The sequence below is a fragment of the Syngnathus acus genome, chromosome 9 (genome assembly GCF_901709675.1).
Source record: "Syngnathus acus chromosome 9, fSynAcu1.2, whole genome shotgun sequence".
NCBI lineage: Eukaryota > Metazoa > Chordata > Actinopteri > Syngnathiformes > Syngnathidae > Syngnathus > Syngnathus acus.
This window is the reverse complement of record NC_051094.1, coordinates 1,816,204-1,840,361: the sequence shown is the minus strand read 5'-3', so window position 1 is coordinate 1,840,361 and position 24,158 is coordinate 1,816,204. Positions and strand designations below refer to the sequence as shown.

General features: G+C 43.5%; 1 protein-coding gene across 2 annotated transcripts in view; it reads right to left on the bottom strand.

Annotated features, from left to right (window-relative positions):
• The window catches only part of fam172a (family with sequence similarity 172 member A), a 99,644-nt gene that overhangs the window by 8,381 nt on the left and 67,105 nt on the right, over positions 1–24,158 (bottom strand). For both annotated transcript variants that reach the window (XM_037257771.1, XM_037257772.1), the window contains exons 9-10: positions 20,475–20,591; positions 16,204–16,288 (exon numbers count right to left, since the gene is read on the bottom strand). In XM_037257771.1, the coding sequence (XP_037113666.1) occupies positions 16,204–16,288; positions 20,475–20,591 (202 nt within the window). The remainder of the gene's footprint in view (positions 1–16,203; positions 16,289–20,474; positions 20,592–24,158) is intronic.

Below are 24,158 nucleotides of genomic sequence, written 5' to 3'. Positions count from 1 at the left end.
ATACCTTTTTTTTTTTTTTTTACACAAGATATAAAAGTGTGGCAAGGAAAAGATAGTCATAGCAATGACACATCACTTGCATCACACTAAACTTTTGAACGTGAAGAAAAACCTCCCAAAGATCCATATCCCTGTGATTAACGAAGAGGGTGGCACCAACGAGATGCGGATGTGACAACCCAACAACTTCGGGATTTTCACACACTGCACATTTAACACGAGAATAGACGAGGAGAGCACCACGTGAGCCTCAAGTGGCTTTTTGTCTCAAACGGGCACCCGCTATTCACATTTCCAACTACTCGTCACACGACCTTGCGATCCCGCCCGATCACCATTTACATGTGTTTATGTACGGCGGGAACGAAGGCCGGGAGTCGGGGCGGTGAGCGAGAGAGAGGACAGCGGATGAAGTAGGGAGAAGAAGAGCGAGGTCAGGTGGGGGGAGGAACGGGGGCAGGGCTGGAGATAGCAGGGAGTGGGTGTTGAGGGCGGGACAGGTCTGAAATAGATCACTTAAGGGAACAAAGTGTAATTAATGGGTCGCCGTAGATAAGAGTGCTCTGGCCCTATCGGGGGAATGTGCTAATGGAGTTGACACACACTCAACAAGATCAGTGGATGACTCCGATTTAGTGTACATGTGTGTGTGTGTGTGAGGGTGAATGTGGCTTGTGTGCTTTAAGGACACACACAAGATGACGGCTAAGGTGATACAACGCAATCATAAACAGGAGTCAAACTCACGTAGATGTGCAGCGCCGAATCAAAACATGAGTGATGTTATTAGTGTTGGAGCGCTTTTGGTGGCGGGGATGTTTATGGAATGATGGAGTGGGAGGAAGCCGCAGGCTGGAGAGCGGGCGTGACCCCAAGCCTTCCAAATGGACACAAAGCTCCCCTCCAACTTCCTGTCTGCGTGTGTCCTTGCGTCAGGGGAACCCGGCTGGAGCCAAGCGGCCTGCCTACGATATGTTTCTGTGTGTGTGTGTGTGTGTGTGTGGTGGGTCGAGAGATTGGAGCCCGGGAGGTTGAGGGAAGCTTTACTGGCGCCCACGTGCCTTGGAACAGTGAGATGGCCTGTGATGGACAAGGCAAGACAAGGAGGATTTCCCTTGTTTGTCTGAGAGAAGGAGTAGTTTTGTCTGACACACATGTGCTCACACACGTAGGCACGCCGAGGGAGAAGTCCGCCTTCCATGTTGTGTGGCGTGAGGAGAGAGGTCAGAAATCGGAGCGTTTTATTTGTACGTGTGGGGAAGTTTTGTGTTTGTGTGTGCTCGAGGTCTGGAAAAGAAAGGGAAAATGTCACCTAAGAAGAATTGATGGCCTTGTGCTTCTAAGGGTTAAAACGCTAGCCCTAGTTTGAAACCCTAGTTTGAAACCCTAACCCTAGTTTGAAACCCAAGTTTGAAACCCTAATCCTAGTATGAAACCCTAGTTTGAAACCCCAACCCTAGTTTTAAACCTTACCTTGAAACCCTAACTCTAGTTTGAAACCCTAACCCTTGTATGAAACCCTAGTTTGAAACCCCAACCCTAGTTTTAAACCTTACCTTGAAACCCTAACTCTAGTTTGAAACCCTAACCCTTGTTTGAAACCTTGACCTTAGTTTTAAATCCTAGTTTGAAACCTTAATTTGAAACCCTAGTTTGAAACTCTGACCCTAGTTTTAACATTACGTCTATCTTTTTGAGGAGTTTGCAAAAGTACTGCAAGAATCTTAAAACACAAGGGCGCGACCTCCACATTAGAGCCGAGTTGTACCGCGCTTTCGTTGCATCTTAAATCTCACGTTGTGCTCTCGCGTATGTCACGATAAGTACTCCGTGTGTGATGTAAGCATCAGGGGGTTAAACGGACTCATCTCCAAAACTGTCAGGACGAAGGGAGAACAGCCTCAAAGACTCAGTGACGGACAGACGACCGCTCCCAGCATATCTCCACTTTGTCCTTGGACTGTCTGCCTAGCGCTGGAGGAGGCGAGCGCGATGGGAGCCAGCCAACGTGGAACAAGAGAGCGGGAAGTTGCGGACGAGGGAAAGGAGCGGCAGAGAGAAAAGAGGCGCCCCTTCAATGACATCCAAAGAGATAACTCTCTCTCTCTCCAGAGCCTCTTTTCTCTCGCTATCACTTTCCCAGGCAGTGCTCCTTCCACATAAGGCCTCGAGGGTGACTGTTTTAACTTAGCGTACGTGTGTCTCTATGAATGAATGACAGAGGTGTGTGTGTGTGTGTGTGTGTGTGGATACGGCGCGTGTGAAGGTGAAAAAGGCAAAGGATGTGTGAATCTCTGATGAAACGATTCAAATGAGCAAGTTAAGGCTGTGCCTACTCCGACGTTCTTCCCTCGACTTTTAAACAAATCAAGCCCAGGCTCTAATTCAATTGAATTAATATGGCCGCTTATGTTTAAAATGGCTGATTGAGTGACACTGTAAACTCCAGTTCCGCGATCAATTCTTGTTTTTTTTTTTTTTTCTCTTTGCGCCTTCTACCTTTTGCCTTCTTCCTCAGCTTTCTGCAATCGCAACTTGCGGGCCTCATACTGTAGTATTTGTGCACGCACCAAATTCCCACTGTGTCTCCTGGGGAGGGAACTGCGTTTTTCTCGGCTTTGCTCTTTTATTTTTTTTGTCTTGTTCGTCGACGCGCCGGCAAAGCCGCCTCTCACTGCACGCGGCAGGAGAGCGTGCTGCATCTCCAACCGTCTCACGAGGGAATCCACAGTATGATGTTACAATCCACTCGCATTCACAGGATGCTCCCTCCAACGTTCTCTCTTTTTTTTCTTTTCTACATACTCGAGCCAGCATGCCTTTATATTTTCTTCTCTCTTGATGTTACCCCATTCTTTCATACATACTTTCTTAATCAGATTATCACACTCCCCCCCCGTGACACTTTTCACCTCATGTGCTCTGTCTCACTTTTTCCTCTGATATTCGATGGCAACACGCAACATTCCTCAACCTACTCGTTTGACCAATCCAAATTTAATTTAAAAAAAACCAATTGTTTTCAGATCTTTAAATGGTCTCGTCCCACCGTACGTGATTGTTTTAAAGCACCCTACGCACGCAGTCGAGTTGAATCGAGAACCCGATGCCATTGTGATCAGGAGCAGTCGCAAAGCCAAGAAAGACATAACATCCCCATAAAAGCAGACCCTGGAACACAATCCCACAACGCAAATGGCAGGTACAGAACACGGAGACATACACTGGCATGCAGCCACGAGAGACGATTGGTAACGTATGTTTGTTTGGGTGGAATCTGAACCCGTCCGTCTGTGCCCTACAGCTACATCCAAACAGGTGTTCCCGACACATCGACATTTCCACACATAAAGCAAGAACAACCGGATACATGAGCTGGCTTCGGCAGCACTGTCAGACTCACAGGTGCTGTCACGCACTGTCGGATAAAAGTGACCCTCACGTTGAGGGCCACGCACCTGTGCTATGGGAGACCCCCCACGCCCCCACCCTGCATGTGGAAGGCTCTCATGAAAACACTCTGTGACAAAGGAGGTGGGCGTTTCATTGCCACTTGCTAAAATGGCTAATGATAACATCCACCCGGTTCAGATGGACAGGATTGTGGGATAATGTCGGGCTTTGGCCATGCGTCCTGCCCTCGACCTGTGAATGCTGGCGCACCCTGCCCTGCAGCTGGCTAAATAAAGAACCCCGGGGTGGGCCGGACAGGGCGGCAGGAGAAACAGACACAGAGTCGGCATTACCCAGTTAATCTCATTAGGGAGGCAGCCCTGCCAAGCTACCGGGGGTCAGCCAGAGTACCACGTCACTCAATGCACCTTTGGCACTCCGGGTAACCCCCCGGGCAGGTTTGGGCTCAGACTTACAGTGAAGGGTGTGAGGTGGAAAGTAAAGGTTGGTGTCAGGCAGTAACGGGAACGGAGCGAGCCATGAGCTGTTAAAAATCTCAATCTCATTAATGTAAATCCTGATACAGGGGAAATGCATTAGGGAGCGTGAGAGTAAAGTGAGGCCGAGGTTCAAAAAAAATTCTTTTGGCCAGGTCTTCAGTCATTAGCCACTGACTCATGGAAAATAGATCTGAAAATCAATTCTTCGTATTCCACATGTATGAATTATTGGCTGGTAGATGGACTTGGTGAGTACCATGAGGGTTGCTTGAGTGACACTTTGCTACAGGTTTCTCTCCTGGTCACCTTGTTGCTGTGTGGGGAATTTGTATTAGACATCATCGAGATTACACGGAGTGTTTAGACCGTCCGTACAATCCTCCATAGCTTATCAAAACAGACTGAGGTCAAGTCTAGCTAAAGGTCTCCAGCGTAGCTTGAAAAGTTGGCCTTCAGATGTTTAATAAGATGCAGGGCTGACTTAACGACATCAGGGAGGAAAAACATTGTTGGAAATATTTGGACTTTTGTCATTCCAAAGTTTAAGGCGTGACAAAAGACTTGATCCGATTCTTAGAGAACTGCGCGGGCGGAAATTATGCTCAACGCATCAAAGAAAAAAGAAACAAATCAATTCCGGGAACGCACCATATGGCTCTGTTTTGTTATTGTACGCTCAAACTGATAACATATTCAGACTTAAGATGACCTGGTAAACACTGAAAGTTAAGTTAGACTTTGTCAAAGTGCCTGAAGGCTCATTACGCAGCGGGTGGCAGAGTCTTCTTATTTAAAAGCTGATCAAGCAAACTTTACAGTTGCCTCAATTTGAATGCTTCACCGTTGAAGAGTGGGAGTGCACTTTTTTCCTCTCAGCGGGGATGAGACAAAGTAGAGGAAGAGAGAGGGAATGTGTTGATAATGCTGCATTGACAGAGGATTAATTTGCTACGAAGAAGCCCGACTAAATACCTGACGGGGAATTTTTTTTAACATGTTTTTCAATGAATATACATTAGTCAAGCTGCACTGTCCCAACTAGTTTAGTAGCTCACAGATGTCAGGATGACAAATCTGGTTGACACAGTCACAGTTGGGTTTGCTCTCCAGGTAGTGAACAGATAGGACGTCCATCACAAAATAACAACACGCGGAAAGACATTCGCTCCGATAATAAATCCCTCTTTTACACTCGCTGATATTTTACAGCGACAGGATTATTGTCTTTGTGCTGCAAGCAAGCAGCGTTAGCTAAGGTGGCTGCGTTCCAGACTGGGGATGTGAAAATAGGCAGAAAATCGAACTGTTCCATTTCAAGGAATTTTTTTTTTTACTGTTGCTAATGCGACTTAAATACCTTATTCCACTGTTGAGTGGGCTGGCACCTGCTACGAGCAACAGCTAGCTCCGTATAGTTCTGTAGCTAATTTTCTGATTCAATTAGCATGCCTCAGAGCTTTCCGGGCTAATCATAAACTTCTTCACAGTTCTCTGATTAATCGCTGCCCATCTACGAGTCAATGAACATATGAGTTTGAGCGACAAATGTGTGACTGTATTCTAAAATCTCAACATCACTGTCGTCGACAAGACTCCTACTTTCATTTGGGCGCTGAAGCTCTGATGAACTCATGAAACAGCCGAATGATTTCATAAATAATGGCAATATCAAAATCAGATAGGTTAGACAAAGACAAATAAAAAAAACAACAGTCGTAAAGTGTATGCACAAAACAGAAATAACAAAATAAATGACAGCAAATAAGTCCATTTTTGCACAGTAATGTTGGGAAACTATACCGTTGTCAAAATCAATTGCTTGATCAAAACTAGCTTTCGTATAAATCTACCACTACTGCTAGCACTAATGCTGCACAAAGTTGTGATTCTCCTCATGATGCTGCACATTGGTGCTGGCTACCAACAACGGTGGCTGGACAGGGCTGTGATATCATCGTGATTTGGCCACAATTTGCATGGTTATAATAGCTTATCGACTGGTTCGGGGCGGCTGCGCTGTAATGACTGGCCAAGCGCCTCACACTGTTTATTTCAAGCTCGTGTAGATCCTTGGCCCGACCCCAAGCTCGTCAATACTTAATCTTGATGTCGCTATCCGCCTGTCCGAAAAACTCTGTATGGTTCCTGCACTGCCTCTGGACAATCACCCCAAAAAAATAATTGCCAAAAATGTATCTTAAACAAATATCAATTCCGATTATTTTGGTAGTCATTGAAATCACGATTAATCAAATGATTATTTTTCGGTAAAAAACAAGGAAATGTTTAACTGCAAAAAATATTAAGACAAATATCATTTTGGACCAAACAAAAATTATAATTAGTTAAAAAAGGTGTTCATGTATAAATGAAAGTATGTTTTCCTTGTATAAACAAACAAAAAGAATTGTACATTAATGCATAGTAATAACAATTTTTTTTTTACGATTATGCAAACTTTGTAATCATGCAGGGTAATAATCGTAATTGAATTTTGATTAATTGCACACCCCTATGATAAGATGTGTCTGCTCTTGCTAATTTTGCCTTCAAGTGGCTCACATCTGGCAATGATCAAAAATTCAAATAAAAGTACAAACTCATGAATGTAGGACCCAGATTCTTAAAACAGAAGATAAAAACACAAATCTCTACAAGTAATTCCAACAATCTCAGTAGAAAATGCCGTAATTATGTCGCGCACAAAGGCCGAAAAAGCATCAGCGGGCCATTGCTGTGACAGATCAATTCCAAAACATCTCTGTTTTCGCTCTTATGAAGCCATTTGCCGAATACAAAGAGCAAGGGGCTGGATGGAGAAGAAAAGGATAAATGAAAAGGGGTGTTGCAAACAGGCAGCCAGTGGTCCTCGGCTGAGAGGTCACAATGAAGGCAGTGCGGCAATGCCCACTGTGGCCACTCAGCTGGAACTAAACGTGGACGCCGAGACGCCAACTATTGAGCCCCGTCCAAAGAACCTGCTGGGCTTTCTCTCGCTCCCCTTTCTGCTCCCGATTCAACAATAAGTGAGAGCCCACCCCACCTGTACCCAAACCTTTCAGTCAATCACTCAGTCAGAGAGTTTAACATTTTCATTATGGCCAGAACAAGGACGGCAGGGCGGGGGGAAAGGAGATCAAAGTGAAGGACAGTGGGGTGAACCAAATGTTATATTCCGCCACCTTTGTTATTAGTGTGCGTTTATGTTGGACCACCATCTCTGTACACGCTCACACACAGACACACACACACACCATCTGTGAACACCAACACATGACAGAGCAAATAGGATTACAGTATGGAGGATGGCAATGAGGATGATCCAAACACCATAATATCATTTCTTGGAGGCGATGGGTGGGAGGGGGGCAGGGCAGGGTAGGAAGAAGGCGGGCAGGTGTAGGCTAAATGAGAGGTTTACTAAGAAACAGGGCGGGGGCAGACAGAGGCTTAGTTGGTGAAAAGTCCAAACCTAGAAAGCAATGATCTAATTGCGCCCTCCTTTGTCAACCGGACTTTGTTTCTACGTAAAGAAAAGATACAGAAAATAGGCCAGATGTGAAAAGGACCACAAATAAAATTGAGGACAAATTAAATGCATCAAAGTTTGAGGGCGGAACCTCTTATTTATTTCTTCCAAACTGATATCTGATTTGCCAGATGTGATTTTTTTTTAATGAAGGATCCCATAGGAAATAGTAAAAATACTCTATATTTTTCTTGTCAGGTTCTCCTTCTTATCTGGACGTTGTATTTTTTTCCGTCAATGACCGAGGTTTGAACTTGAGTTTTATGAGATGCTTTCTTTCTCTAAAAAATATTGGTTGATTCCCAAATTGCATGACCTCGATGAAATGAATGAAGAGCTTCCACTCTACTGTATAATACAAACAAAATCAATTCCACCCGTGATATGTCAATATTGAAGCTGTAATTTGAAATAAATAAAGATGCGTGTTTGTGCCGAGAGACTGATGAGATTTTCCGCTGGCAATTTTCATGCGTTCTAGACCAGGGACGGACGTAAACCTTTGGCCAGGGTTAAGAAAACACGTCCAATGTCAAGTGTGATTAAACCTCCTGCTTAAATCCTCGTCATTCGGAAGCAACATGTTTACATCACTTTATTATCATGTGATTTGTCAACTAATATTGAATGTATTAAAAGAGATTATGGTAGCATTAGAGGATTAGAGGTCTTTTGAGGAACCGGGAACGACACACATGGCTCCTATATCCATCAAGATCAATCACAACAACCGTATATGCCGTGTACCAAAAGGATTCCGGTGAGGTTTGCCAAAATTCGATTCCATCGATTCGGGGGAAGGAGCAGACTGGAAAACATCGAATCCCAAGCATGTGATGTAACATCCATGTCAGAAGCCTCAAAGACGGCTAAATCTCTTCGTTGGGTAGGGCAGGTCAGGAGTAGGACCGAGTCGGAAAATCTAACGTGAACGCATCTAAGGCGATCCCGCAGGAGCCGGCCTGACATGTGACTGACTGCGACACCTCGAGTTCAAAGTTCAAAACAGATTTCAGCAAACCTAAGCATGCACGGCATGAGCTTATATTCAGTGAGGGGAGGGAGCACGGCACGGCCTCCGACCTTTACCCGTTAAGACCCTTGAAGTTTTTTACCCTGACCTAGACTTGACTCGTTCATCTGGGATGTTAGCTATACTAATTGCAGCCTGATAGGTGCCTGGTGCCAAACACAATTCATTTCCCTTCAGTTCTCTGAGACGCTGCTCCAACAACCGATGCCAAGCTCACTTAGCATTTGTGAAGTGTTTGTAAGACAAAGCGCAAGCCACACGCTTTTACCTTGCTTCTTTCCTGGCAATTTTGTCTCTTTTATTTGAGGGGTTTCTTTTGGTTTTCTTCACAACACATTTGCTTGGAGGGCAGTGTAGCGGGTGAGTATCGCTAAAGGAAGTCCTTCATAGTAACCTCGCCTGAACTTGGGTTGTAAACAAGGAACAATATGCTTAGTAGGTGAATCAAATTGGACACATACACTTGACCTCTTTAAAAAACAAAAAGTAATTATTCACTCTATACACAAGTCAACTTTTACTACGGAGGGCCAACTCGCATCGCCTGCCACTCGGTCCAAACTTACGTTGACCAACGTGTGAGCGCGCCCGTATCAGGGAGGGCGTATCTGTAAGTGTGTCTACATGTGGAGGGCCTGTCGCTGAGCATACCCATGCAGATATGTGCGCACATGCTGTTTGTGTGGGAGTACACGTTGACATGTGAGCCTTGCCATCGGCGACATACTGGCTGAACAACATGAAGGAGGAGGGGAAGAAGGGGGTGAGCTGCAAGATAACCAGATAGCGCACTTTGTAACCACGGCAAAACAAAAAATAAAACGAGCCCTGTGTATGTGTATTTTATTTCTATATATATATATATATATTTTTTTTTTTTATTTACTTATTTTATTTTATTAAATTGTTTTGGTTACCTTATTTAGAGACTGTTATGGCAACATTTGGGTGAGAGAAAACACGATGTTAGTGGAATATCATGAGTCATTTGTTGCAAACTACCCATTCAAATACATCTCGAGGCAAATTGCTCAAGACTTAGTGGACTATTTTCAGTGAAGTCAGCTGATAGAGGTCACAGGTCACCGCGGGCCGTCTAAAGCTGGTGACAGGTCGATGATGGTCAGAGGGATGCCGGTGGATAAACACACCGGGAGAAGGCAGAGACAAGTGTCGAGGATTAGGAGCCGTAGATTTCAGCGAGACGCCAGGGCAGCCTCGCTCATTACTCACAGTCACAACAAGCACAACAACTCTCCAAGCACTTTATAATTGCTGCTTCCAAGACCGCAAACAAGCAATGTTATTGCTTTGCCTCTCTCTACTATGCGTTGCATTCGGTGGAGGGGAGGGGGAAAAGAGGAGAAATCATCCTCTAATTGCAATGTTTTTCGAATACTAGCACGAGTTGCTTTTCGCAGGCTGTTTGTCTCCTGTCAAGGAGATGGTTGGTTAATAAAGAGTATATCTGTCAATAAGCGGCACACGGGATACGGCGAGGTCACAGCTGCTGACTCAAAACCACCGCTGAAATATACTCAAACTTTTATCAATGCATTTAAAAGTAAGATGAACTTCTCTCCAAGGAAACAATTATAATTTAAGGCTAATTAGGATGACTCGTGGATCTCTTAGTCTAGTGGTAAGAGTGGTACAAATATGTTGGCACTGGCTGCATGATTTTTGTCTTGTACACTCAGAAATATGCTGACCGTATATTTTAGTACAACCTTATTTGTGAAAATGGAGAAGTTTACAGAAGCTTATTTTAAGAGGCAATGAGGTTTTAAGCGCCAAAGACACACACACACACACAAACACACACACAAATTGACTGTTTTCCAGATGTTACATCACAGCGAGGGATCGTCACAACAGTTGGCTATATAATGTGTGTGTGGATGAGCTAATGAGCAGCTAATTATTGTGTAATGACCTCATAACCATACAAATGACGCTGCATTAAATTCACGTCAATTTAGCAGGCTTCTTTAAAACAAATTTGAATTTTGCAAAAAACAATTGTTAATTGCGACTAACACCCAAAAGCTACAGAGAGAAATATTTCCAGATTTTTTTTTGTGCCGCTAAAGTGGGAATATTCTGGTCTTCCGTTTTTGCTCTGCCAGTTACAAGGTAAAGAGTGACGTAGTGCCGTGGCGCCAGCAAGTTACGAGCATTAACGGTGACACTGTCGTGTCAATAGATTAGCCTCTTCTACACTAATCTATTTGATCCCATTAACTAAATTCAATTTATGTGTGTACCTATGGGGAACACTTTACATAGGCTAAAATAGGATTATGCATATTTCACTAGTCACACCTGCATCAAATCGACTAGTCGGTCAAATATCGTTTTTTTTTTATCGTAAAGGTAAATACATCGTCGAAAGGTATCCTGTACGATTATAAACATCAAAGGGTCAAGATTTTAGACGCTTGAAATTTATGACTCTTAACGTTTGTTTTTTTATCCGAATAAAATCTCCAGAGAACGAGTTGCACTGTGAAACTTGTTCTCAACCTTGTTAATGAGGGCTTTGAGATTTTAGGATAAGGGTGATTTTTCAAAGTTGAATGCTCGCCGTGATTAGGATTTGCTGTGGCCCACTGGGGGTTTATTGGATTAATTTCACCCCGTGGATTGAACTTTAAAACAGTCTTAAGTCAACCGAATTGACGATGTAATTATGACATTTCTTGACTGACTGCACATCCATATACAGACAAAGACATTCGGAAAAGATACGAGCAAGGCAAACAGATTTCCCCACATTCATCCTCTTTACTCCAATGTGTTGGAAGGTTTGTGTTTTCCTCTCGCAAGTGGTTTGCCGCATGTTTAGGTCAGGGCTAAAGGCTGGACGGATTACGGCCTATATCAACTCAATGAGAAGAGGCCATATGGGCAAATGAGATCCATGTCCGTGAAGCACTAATCTGGGGATGCCCTCTGTGTGACCAGGGATGGACACTACTCGCAGCAGCTAAGAGGCTTGGGGATTTGTGACCTGCTTTACTGTATCCAGTATGCTAGCTTCCCCACCTGACCTTAGTTTCCCCAAGAAGGCCTTAGAGAAGAAAGACCATCGGAAATAAATGAAGTCTTGCGTGACTATGACAAATGGTTCAATTATATTTCCTGAACTACGTGGGAATACGGTGAATTGAGTAAACAATTGTCTCTTGGCTCTTTGGCGGAAAACTGAAGTAGTAACAGAATATAAAAGAGAGGGAAGAAAACAAGATGGAGAAGGGTTAATTACTAGAGATTGTGCCCCAGCCATTGGTGGAGGGGAGGCTACTCGAAGGACGAATGGACAAATCTTAAGGAGCTAATAAAAGTGAATGCAGAACAGTCCTCAGGGGCAAATCTGGCACTAAGATGATAATGAGATTATAAAACCTCACGATATTGCAGCAAATTGTATAAGTGTTTCATTGAACCTTGTTGAACTTTCATTTAGGCACAGCAGGCATATTCCTATTTGGTAGCCCCATTGCTTTCTTCCCCCTGCTAAACGATGCTTACGGTAAAAGAAAGAATGATAGGATAAAAAACCTCCTGGATAATTTATGGAATGCAGAGTTGAAGTAAAGAGCCCAGATTGAGCTTTGCAGACATCCTCGTATTTAGCGTAATCACAACAGACGATGCTCTTGTACTGCGATGTCCTTCTTATGGCTACGTGCAACATAAAGCTAGGACACGTACAATTACTGAATATATGGCCAACCTTGTGATAGCTCGTGTGCCTCTGATGAGATTTATTTTTTGAGTACTTTTGTGGAGGTTAAGGCATAACTCACAAAGAAAAAAAACAAAGTGCGCTCGACATAATATATGACATTGTAAGTGTGCTTTATCTATTCAGAAAATAGGTGACATATAGATCTCTTAGGGGAGATTAGAAAACCGCATGAATTGAAAATGAATTTCGAATCCAGCCTTGAAATGCCTGAACAATAATTAACTCGACATATCGATCACCTTCCTCTTCCTCGTTTGTCTGCTAAGACAAATAAATGGCAGCACCTTTGTCTCGGACCATGTAGCGAGGGCTCGTCTATTGACCGTGGTGGCATATCTTTGATAATCCTGATGATACGGGTCGGCCGCGTATCAAAGCCCTCAACTTGATCAATAAACAGGGACAGTTGGCTAGAATGGATTCAAAGAAGGCCGTCAAAGAGGACAAGTGTTTGATTCAAAGGAAACGCTCCCATGAGAAAGGCAACATACATGATGGATCAGATTGCCGCGTCACCGCGGACGGAATAAGAGCCTGACCTGAAAATGGACACGGTGCATCTCTAAAACTATTACGTCATCCCACATTGAACCTGTCTCAGTGAATCTGAGCCAAAGTACGGTTCACCAGAGTTTACCTGTCTATTTCCTGCCGGACACGGCAACGTGTCGTGGTTTTGCCCTACAAAAACACTGAAAGGCATTTGTAAAAATATGAGATGGCCTACCAAGGCCATTGAGCGGATTTCCACATTAGCAAGCTGAAAAAACACAGATGTTGAAGGTGGATGGGGTTAATTTGAGTGAGCTTGAGTTTCCTCTTGGAGTCAGTCATCACACAAACATCACTCGCTGTGTGTGTGCGTGCTTGTATGGAAGGGATGCCGACAGCGAAAAGATGTTTCACGGTCAATAGTGCATGGATCAGGGAGGTGAGGGTTATCGTCAAACCTCAAGTGCAACACAGACTTACGGTATTTGTGTGTAAAGAGTAGCGGTTCCCAGTTTTAGTCAAGTGGCCCAAAACAGGTAACCACTCAGTTTTAATTTTATTTTTTTTTGTATAGGAGATATAGGAAAGAAATCTGAAATCATGTCCTGTAAAAAAATAAACATTAGCTCTCCAAGGCTCATTTAGTTTAATTACTGCCTTGTGTTAGGTTGCCTGTAATGGCACATATTTGCTAATTACAAAACAGGTAAGATATTAACTTACTTTTGTTAGCCATTAATCAGTGTTTACCTACAGAGAGCTAAGCCTTTGTAATTGATAATCGGCTTGGACAATGAGTAATCACCTGACACAGGAAGTGTGTTGTGAATGGATCGGCATATACATAAATACATTACATAGTATATATCGCTATTCATCCATCTAGCCACACTTAGCGTATATCATCGCCAACGTCCCCCCGCCCCCTTCCCTTTGCATGCCTGAATCTCTTTCCTGTCTCCAAATGACAGTTCTGGAGGAGCTTACCTCACGCCATCCCATTTTCCAACTGATTTTAATGTCAGCTTAGCAGCAAGGATAGTAATACCACTTCATTTGCATGACGGAAATATGCAAACATTTCGGTCGGGCGATCTCCTCGAGACAACTTAATGGGGAACAAATTGCTTCGCAATTCAGAAAAAAATGATAATGAACTGGGAATACTTTCATTTAAGAATGAGGAAGTCTGCTGCAGGTTTTAATGGTTAGAAATGCTGCTGTTAGAAATGCTTCAGCCATCCCTCTCCAGGAAATTCTAAGCACTGCCACATCAGGGTAGCAACACAATAGACAAACTCTGTTCCCTTTAGCTAAAAGTCTTGAAGCATGGAGAACACAGTTATCGTATCATCGGTGCTGCACAGGATGGATGTGGAGGAGGAGAGATGTATGGCATAAGAAGCCAGTGAGGAAGAGAAGAACCGATGCAGAAGCAGCAAAGACTTGTCTTCCTTTTCCCTGTCTAAGCAATCCTACCGCCATAGACGGTGTAGACATCTACTTTGTAGGATTCTTTAAAAAAAATGTTTGGCATTAAATCCCGACCAAACCGGCCTACTTTCTAGACGCAGCCGCGTCTTATGACATTTCTACTTTTTAACATTGATTTTGTTTTTGTAAAGCTGGCTTTATGGTGTCATGCGATTATTTCGAGAGCATACAACTTTTTCCAACCGACTGCTAGTGGGGACAGGTGGATGTGTGTGTGTGCTAGTAGCGATTGAGTGCCGTTTTCGGTCGCTAAGAAACTATATTTCGCGAACAGTGACAACCCCCACCTCTTCCACACAAGCTCACCGCATGCTCTTTGCATAGCAACCCCAACTGGACAATTCACGGCAGCCGACGAGGTGACGGCGCGTTTGTTGATTGAAGTGGCGGGCCACGGCGTCCTGACAGCCTTCCCTCAACCTCGTCACCTCTGCCGCTCTACCGCGACTCTCGCTACAATTGCCGCCGCCTGCGAACCTGCCGGGCTGCCAAGGACACAAAGACCACCGAGTCAACCTTTGACATCCGAAGCTGCTAGCAAAAGACCAGAGACAAGCCGAGTTGGCAGCTTTGTTAACAGGCCTGAGCCGGGATTCCTTTCAGCTCGCTTAAAGTCAATAGAGCTCGAGTCAATAGCGTACACATACAGATGGTCGTGGTGTCAAATGGTTTAGACCGTACCGCCGTTCATGCCATGTTTGGAAAAGTGGGGGCCGGCATATATGGACTCCGAAGGCGGCTGCTCTTTCAAGACGCATTAAACCCCAGAGCTAAAGTGACATTTGAACATGAAATACTGGATGGGTTCCATAAATCGAAGGCTAGCTGACATTTGAAGTTGCTGATTCACCGTTAGATGTGGAGACGTACCACCCACGCAGCACCATGTGGAACACGCCGCTTTAGTGGTCCAGATGAGATAGCGGCCGTTCGAGAGGAATCCAGTGACATGTTGAGCGTGCGGAAAAATGACCTATACTTTCACGAGCATGACGCACAAGAGATATGGAGGGACTAAACCACAATGTCCTAATTCAGGGACAAAAGATGTCTGACAAGGCACCTGTGGGGTTCAAACATGAGGTCTACACACCCCTGTCAAATGTCAGGTTTTACAATATAAAAATCAAGATAAATAATCAAAAACGGTCTCTCGACTAAAAAGAAAAATGAGATAGCAGTTGCATAAGTGTGCACACCCGCTCATAAATGGGAGTCAACGCAAACCTGCCATGATGGAAAGGGATTTTGATTGAGCCCAAACACATGTGGGGAAATAAATTAAGGCCCAATGGAATGTACGGAATTTTTTTTTTATATTCTCTGTGAAGTTGGCAACAAAAATAACAACAACGGAGAGTTATGTTTCCTGACTTCTCGGTCTCTGTGAATGGCCTTTTGAGCTCCTTTGCACGAATTCTACGATGTATGTCAGTCTTCCAACAACACTTGCAATCATCATCTCTTATCAATGGTCATGTCGAGGATTACAGCTTTCGTCTCTAATCCTACATTAAGGATGCATTCTCATGATGCCTGTGACATCACCAAGGCCAGCCCGCCGCAGAGAGGGCACGAGGACAGGAAGCCAAACACCACGGGGGCGGATTAAGCGTTGTCGCCGAGAGAGCGGATGATGAAAAAGAAAGAGGAAGCCAGCGTGCGGATAGAAATAGAAACAAAATCCAACAGAAGTGAAATACACCGTGGATTTGCTTTCTTAGATATTATGGCACAGCTTCAGTTTCTCTGGTAAAGATCCAAATCAGTTAGTCCTCTAATAGGAGAGCTACGATCAACCTAAAGCATTTGATTGCACATTAGCTGGAATGTAAATAACCAAAGCGGACCTCAAAACTGCCTTATGCATTTTGTACACCCAAGATAAATCCACTTTGGGTGAACTCAATACGAAATATTATCTTACATTTACATTCCAATGCCGAAAGCCATCCCTCAATTAAAAATACCCAATATTGTACTGTGTGGGTTTATTTAGATTGGGTACCTGCAGAGACGCGTGGGCAGTCTGGCAGCATGGAGTCCAGTGGTGTGTCCAAAGGCTCTGGACTTGAGACCCAGTTGCAACAATGCTACAAGGACACACGCACACGCACACAAAAGGTAACTGTCAAATGTGATAAATACAAGAAATAAAAAAAAATGCATAAATAGCATATCAGCAATGTTAATCTTTGTGCTATCCCAAAGAACTGTCCACATCAGCTTGAGAAAATTCTTCAATAAATATTATGGATCAGGTGTACCTAATGAAGACCACTTTGATGCAAATTGAGATATGACAAAAAAACAAGACATGGAGCAAAAAAAAGAGATGGAGGAGAAAATGGAGATGCGAGAAAACAAAGACAAGCTGGAAGGGGGTCGAGAGAGAAGAGTGTGTGAGTGAAGGAAAGGGGAGGGGGGGGGGAAAGAGACAGGAACAAGCAATTAAAAGCTCTGTGACATGTTGCTTAGACATCTTGCTGTTTGTTTGTGTGTGTGTGTGGGGGGGGGACTGAGGCCCAGTGCCATGGTGGATCAGTGAGTACACTGGGGGGAGGGAGTCTGCCCAGTTTGCTGACCCATAACCCCCCGCAAACACACGCAGGCCTCTCAAACCCCCCAAAGTGTTTGACAGCACGATTGTCAGAAACAGGAGTGGAGCTCTTTATCTACTTTTGCTCGCTTCATCTTCCAGATGCCTCTTGCAACATTTTCAATAAAGTCAAACATAAAAAAACAACAACATCTGAAACACAAAATGATGTTTGGTCACATATTTTTCCAAACAAATCAATTATTATTGAATATTGCAGATGCTTACATGTTCAAATGTCCTTTCAGAGCAGCTAAACAAGAATTTACAAAAGTTGAACGCTAAAGCCAGGAACGGAACGAGTGAAGCGGCCAAAATTGTAGAAGGAGTACGCAAAAGACAAAACAGAACAGAGGGAGGTTTGTTTTAAAATATCCGTAGATGGTATTAAAACTGTCATAAGTACAATTTATCGGGAAGGGAGTAAACTGGCTACGTTGGATTAGCTTCACTACTGTCACGCTGAACAAGTCTTTACTCAGCTGCTTGGGAGTTTTTATTTTTGGGGAGATGGCAACATATCAAAGTGTGTTTTCCCTTGTCGGAGAGCATGTGTTTGTGTGAGCGCCCGAGCCGGGAAAAAGGGCGGCCGCGAAGGAATGCTTGGAGAAGACATTGGCCTGATAAGATAAAAGTTGAATAGAAGAAAGCCAACATGTAAAGAGATTACAACATGCAGCTGGCGTCCTTCTGAATCACTGCTTATCTGCTCTTGTTTACTTTCACCCTGGCCCATTACAACGTTGTGCAACAACTTTGTGTGTCTGCTGCTGCGAGTGAGGGTCACCCCCGTTGAATGGTGGGGGGTCTCCAAAAGCATCCAGGCTAGTTTGCATTTTTGCACTCAGCGACCTTGACTCCCAAGGCTCGGACTGACACATTTATGAGCCATCTCTCACTTCAGCTCCACCCCGAACACCCAAACAGGACAAACACTACATGTGCGCCTGTAAAATTGCATCGTATTTTCTCATTCATATGTTTTCATTTTTCTGTACCGATATTAAAACACAAATGATAGCTGAAGGCTAATTTAACCCATCTGTTGTTGATGGGAGCTCCATCAAAACAAATATTTTCTGTTGCGGCCTGTTTTGACGTGTCTTTCTCTTTTGTCCCACCGACGATATATTTAATTCAAGCTTAGCGACAAATATAGAAACTGGTGACGGAGGTGATTATGATGAAACATCTGCCCCGTGTACACAAATCCTCTGCAAATATCAACAAGACATGCGAAAATTATTAAGATAAAAGCAATAGGCTCATGTGAGATTTGTAGCAGGGAAATAAACATGAATTTAAACTAAATGTGGGCGGGGAAAAAAGACCCGGACTGGAATCGGAGGGAAGGGAAAGCAGCGAGGCTCCTCGACTCCTTCTCCCTTCACCTTGACCATTACCACCAGGTCAAAATAGATTTGTCAAAGCAACGCTGCAAATGTGCTGCGGGAGACCAAGCGCCACATAAAAGCAAATCCTGCCGGCTTGGATTTGAGAGCCGTGACAAAAGGATGGCACATAACATCGCATGCTCCCGAAACGAATAGCATCGTCGCTTCAAGTCACGCCAAACCACCGATCAATAGCGCCCAATCAGACAGCCTGGAACTATCAGATGTGTACGCGGAGAGCGTGTGCATTGGGCATGACGGTTCCCCTCTGATGCAATGTTATGATCGGAGTAGAAAGGATGAGTTGCCCCAACCTAGACATACTGTTTTTCTATAAATAGCCAGAGACTAAAAAAGGACCAGCAGTTGTTTGTTCCTGATCTGTTCATAACAAGAACATTTGATTGACAAACACCATTGCTCTTAATCAACACCTTGTGCTTTATTCTCGTACGATGCGTCAACACAGGTTTACCATTGCGCCGAAGTGACCAAACAATTAAGTCACATAATTATCTCGCTAATGAATCACATCACAGCGTGCTGTTGTATTGATCCCAACCTCAAGATAAACAAACCAGTGTAGCTTGTATACAATTGCGTGTGTGAATACACCTGCCACTATTTTATTGATTCAGTCTCTTCGCAAGCTGAGATGCGAGCTGGAAACTGTGCACAAACTGTACAAAAAGTCTCCAAAGCCATAAAACAGCTGTCAGCCACCAACTTAACTTCCCAGAAAGTTGCCCGTCTTGCTCTCTTGTCCAACCCGTTCTCATCTTCTCGACTGGCTTTCTATGGATTAGGATGGTTTATTCATGATGATACAGTAGTGTACTGTGTGTGTGTGTGTGTTTGTATAAGCTCTAGGCAGGCCACTAGAGTGTGACAGCAGGCCAGCACTGTGACAGGAGACACCTTGGAGACTGTGACAGGCTGCCAGCTGTACGCCATCATTCACATTTCCCTCTCTCACACACATGCACACACACACACACGCACACAGCAATGTTCACTGAACTACTCATCTTTCTCCACATACATCTCTTCATCTCCTCTAGTCCATCTGCATCCTACCGGTCAGATATTCATCCTTTCTTCTTTCCACTCTTTAAGGAAATTTGAATTTTTTCCGTCGCTGTCAGTCGTGTCGAGATCTTCAACCTTTGTTTGTACTTTCTCCATGCTATTCACCCTTCTTTAAAATGTGTTGGCGGTGACGTCATTTGCCCCTCATCTGAACCATTTGGTCCATACAACCCAACCCAGCGGGCGCTGATCTCTAAATCCCATCGCCTCCTTTTTATACTCCCCTCTCCTCCTCACCATCCGGCGACCTCTCTGACCTCAGAGGGAGGGAATTATCTCTGTCCGAGGAGAACAGAGCAGTGTACTGCTGGGGTGCCCCGACCTCACATGCACCCACTGCTGTGGGCACCCATATTTATACACCACCTCGAGCATTAGCAAGGGTCACTGCTAGCTTCACTCTGTGGTGTGAAGCACCATCTGTGCTGCACTACCAGTGTGTGTGTGTCTGATCACAGTCAGCAATGCCAACACTGTGATGGGCTTGTTAATGCAGTGCACCTGAGAGGGGTGGGTCACTTTTGGCGTCTCTGTGTGTGGTTGTTTGTGCCTATGAGATTAAATGGAATGATGGTAAAACCACCTCGGACCAGAACCGCTGTGACCCTGTGGTGGAATGGAACATAGATGAAGATTACGCTATTCAGAAAAAGTAAGGTCGTTTGGGGGAAATTTGAGGACGAACTTATAATGCACTAGAAACTAAGATGTAAGCTATTTGGCGTGCTAAGATGTAAGATATTTGTCGTGATGTACCTGAAATCATAAGTGCAACTTCTATCCCGTTGGTTTTAAGCATGGGAAAAAAAAAGTTACAATGCAGAAAAAAAAAAAAAAAATTGTTTGATCAATTACTAGGTTAATGAGTCCAAGAAAATTATTTTTGTCAGTCTCATTCCTCCTCGTGGACAAAAGACGGCGATTTTAGTTCTACTGTTCTGGGTAATCAACACAAATAGAAAATCGTTTAACGTCTCAATTATACTCCGTCCCGCGCATCCCTTGGATGGATCAAAAATAGGAAATGCAAGACAAGCGGGACAGTGCAACCTTGAATTCCAACGAGTCAAACCAACACACACAGCAAGGGATCTAAAAGTGGGAGGCTCATATTGGACATCAAATAAAATTAACATTTTTTTCTATCTGATGATAACGCAAAGGTGTTCCTAATGTAGTGACTGGTGTGTGTTTTACCTGCTGCATCCAGTCCTGTGTGCTTTTACTGGTCTCCTGCAGCCACATGCTGTGAGCCGAATCCGTCAGAGCCACAGCACACACTTTGTTCCTTACCTCGGCTTCCCTGTGATTCATCTACGATGAAGAGCAAAAAAAAAAAAAAGTGCAGTTAGTATGTTTACCGCTTGCCAAATGACGCATCGACAAAGCCAATATATGACGGATAAGTTCCGTTTGATTTTAGCAACCATGCTACTTCTTTTGACAACGGTGGATACAAATGATTATTATGCTACCTGTGGTTATAGCATAATACTATAGTGAAATATGAAAGAGCCTCTCCACTATAGCGTGTCCTTGTCACGTACTGTGCAAATGTCCTTCCTTGTGCACGTTCAAATACCTTGGCTCCCATTCTTAATACCTTTTCCCTTCACATGTCACAGAAAGTGGCGTCTGCAGGACCATCTTGCTATTCCCCTCTGAATGTCAACGCCAAGGAAAATGTCACACAAAGGACTTGTTACCGTATGACAATAGACTTCCCACACCGTTGGAGCCACCCCAAGGAGTACTGGAGCCAGACCTTGGGAGTGAGCCTTTTCAATGCGCTTCACATTAAGATAAAATAGTGAAGAAAAGAGAACAGGGCTTACAACAATAGGTTAACAATCTCTTGCTCTGTACATTTAGTAAGGCGAGTTAGGACGGAATTACATTTGATTTATGGCTGGCAAATTTTTACATGCCAAAATATAATATAATATAATATAATATAAGCCTCCATATTTTGTTATGAGATACTGGACAATATTCACCATACCACAAAAGACAATATCTATGCTCATGTCTGTTCCATTACACAAACTCTTACAGTCATGCACACACCAAATCATCTGCAGCGCATTCCCATCCATGCATGGTTGAAGAACTTTCCATTGGCATAACAGGGCCTGTGGGACTAGCAAAGTCAACCCTTTCAAACTTGAAGCGTCAGCCAAGGTCCTGTTTTCTGGCCCGAGCTAGACAGACGAGTCCCCGTGTCAAAGTGGGCCATAAGCAGAGGCCAGGAAAACTATACTTGTAAAATCCATCAAAGGATTTATTAGTCCAAACTTATTTTCATTGTTCCGGTTGATGGATGAGTCTTTATGTGCAGTTATTTTAGTCGCCTAACAAAAATCAGTATGGCTTTGGGAATTGGTCTCTATAAACAAAAGACAAACTACCAACAGCCATTGTAGATTAAAAGCATTGATTAACATTGGTCAGTGGTGACATAAATTGACCTGAGACTACACTAGTAGGAAAATCAAGGTTAATTTTGAGTTAATTACCGTATTTTCCGGACTATAAGGCGCACCTAAAAACCTAAAATTTTCTCAAAAGCCGACAGTGCGCTTTATAGTCCGGTGCGCCTTATATATGGACCAAATTCCTAAATTTAAACTGGCCCGAAGCATTGTGTCATGAAATCAGTCATAAGTGGCCCGCTGAGACTATGAATCATGAATCAAAAAGACTATGGATCATTATTTTGTGATTATAAAGTAATTTGTTGCGTCTGAAGGTGAAATAAAAAAGATAAAATGGAGAATGATTTGATTTGGATTAAAAATCTGACATGATGCATTAATGGTGCGCCTTATAGTCCGGTGCGCCTTATATAAGGACAAAGTTTTAAAATGGGCCATTCATTGAAGGTGCGCCTTATAGTCCGGTGCGCCTTATAGTCCGGAAAATACGGTAGTTGTAGCTAACTATAAACCCAACTACACATCCATTTTATGGTGTGACAAAAAAAAAATAGAATTACTGAGATGATGTAGTTAAATACCTGACTTTCAGATCTGGACAAGGCAAGATTAATCATGTGAAGACAGGCTGCCTCATATTGTGTTCTTAGTCACAACAAGGCAGTAAAAAACAATCTTCTTTGCAAAATGTAATTGCTTTGAAATACAACAATAGACCACATTGTTGCTTCTCCTCTCTAAACGGGATACGCTCTCACGTTTCACCAGGATTCCCCATTTAGAGATCCATCCCAATTCAAAGACACTTAAGCCATGTCGTCGCTTTGCTAAAATTAGCAAGAAAAATACACGTGGCGCTCCCCCAAAACACGGCTTCTTGAATAACTCCAGCCTCCAGCTCAGCTCAGGCTCGATCAATCAGCCCCTCTGACAGCTCTCATTGCACACATATGGTAGGCTGTTGGAACATTTGAGTTAATAGGTTGACAAATAGGCTCTCAAAGCAATGTGGCAGTAAATTGCTGGAAGAGTTTTTCGCTCTTCAAGCCACAATGAGAACTGTGGTTGGTAAGAAACAACCATCTCTGGCTTTCAACTACAATGGTGCACACTCAAACCGTAATTTGGCTCAGCTACATTCAGCGCATCATAAAGAAGATCTAAACACGTGAAGTTGTAGAGAATAACCAATTTAAAATGAATACATTGAAGCGTGAGGGCAAAAACATTTACTGTATTCATAATAAATCTGATATTGTTTATTGTAATGCAGATGACTTGATTGCTTGTGTTAGATGACAAATATAAATTTGTCATTAAGATTCATGATTCACGCTCTCAACTCTCAACAAAGTTCCGCGGGACCCGATTAAGGTATTTCAAATAATCCTACCGACAAAGTAAACAATAAACAAGATCTCCTTGGCGGAGGTAACAATGCTGCCACATTCTTGCAAGTGGCCTGCAAGTTATCCGCAATGTTGGACATGCCGATCCACTCTGCAAACACACAAGCAAACACAGCAGCTGTCGTGTCTCGTATCGAACGGGCAAATGGAACAGAAACATGTGGATAGAACTTGTTGAGCTAAAACCAACATGCAGATGTTGAGGGATTTCTCTGCTGGCTTTTTTTTTTTTTCCCCTGTAATGTGGAAGCAGCTGGATATGCAGAGGAAAGTTCAGGTGGGGGTTGGCCGTGGTGGGTCTGAGCCAAAACTGATAGATCGAATCATGAACAGCTCTGATCGACTACTTAATGTTTCAGCGTGGCACAAAGTATGAGTAAGTATTTTTGTCGGGTTGCTCCCCTCATTGTGACACCAATTTAAGTGCAATTGCAAAACACAGCTGAGTCACCTGATGACCATGACTCAACATCAGCCCCGCCCCGTATCCACTCAAACTCTGGATGAACTATAAAATCCTCTTTCCCTCTGCTGCTCCCCCGTAAAAAACAGTTCTTTTTCTGAGATCTCTGAAGTGAGCCCGGTTGCTATAGAGACTGAAACATCACAGATCTTTGACCCCCTGGTTGGCAAAATTCTGCTAAATCCAGCTTTTCACGGATTCTATGAAATAGCCAACTCCAGCAAGAAAACGATGCACACACACACACATGCACACACACACACGCACACACACGTTTGTCTGACCTTTGACCACATGGCATTGTTTAGCCATTTACAAAGCTAATCTTTTTCAACAAAAATACATTTAACGTTTTTTTCCCATCTTTCTCTGACGCTACATCCAAATACCCGTAACACTAAAAGACTTTTTTTTATTATAAGAATTATTTAGGCCTTTGATAATTATGTGTCAAAGGCAGTGAGAGCCACTCGATAATTAGACAGGGGTGGAAAAAAAATAGTGGTAATTCACAATGGAGATCCCCTTGGGGAGATAGGCAGACTCATCCCTAGAAAGAACGCAGACGGGTAGA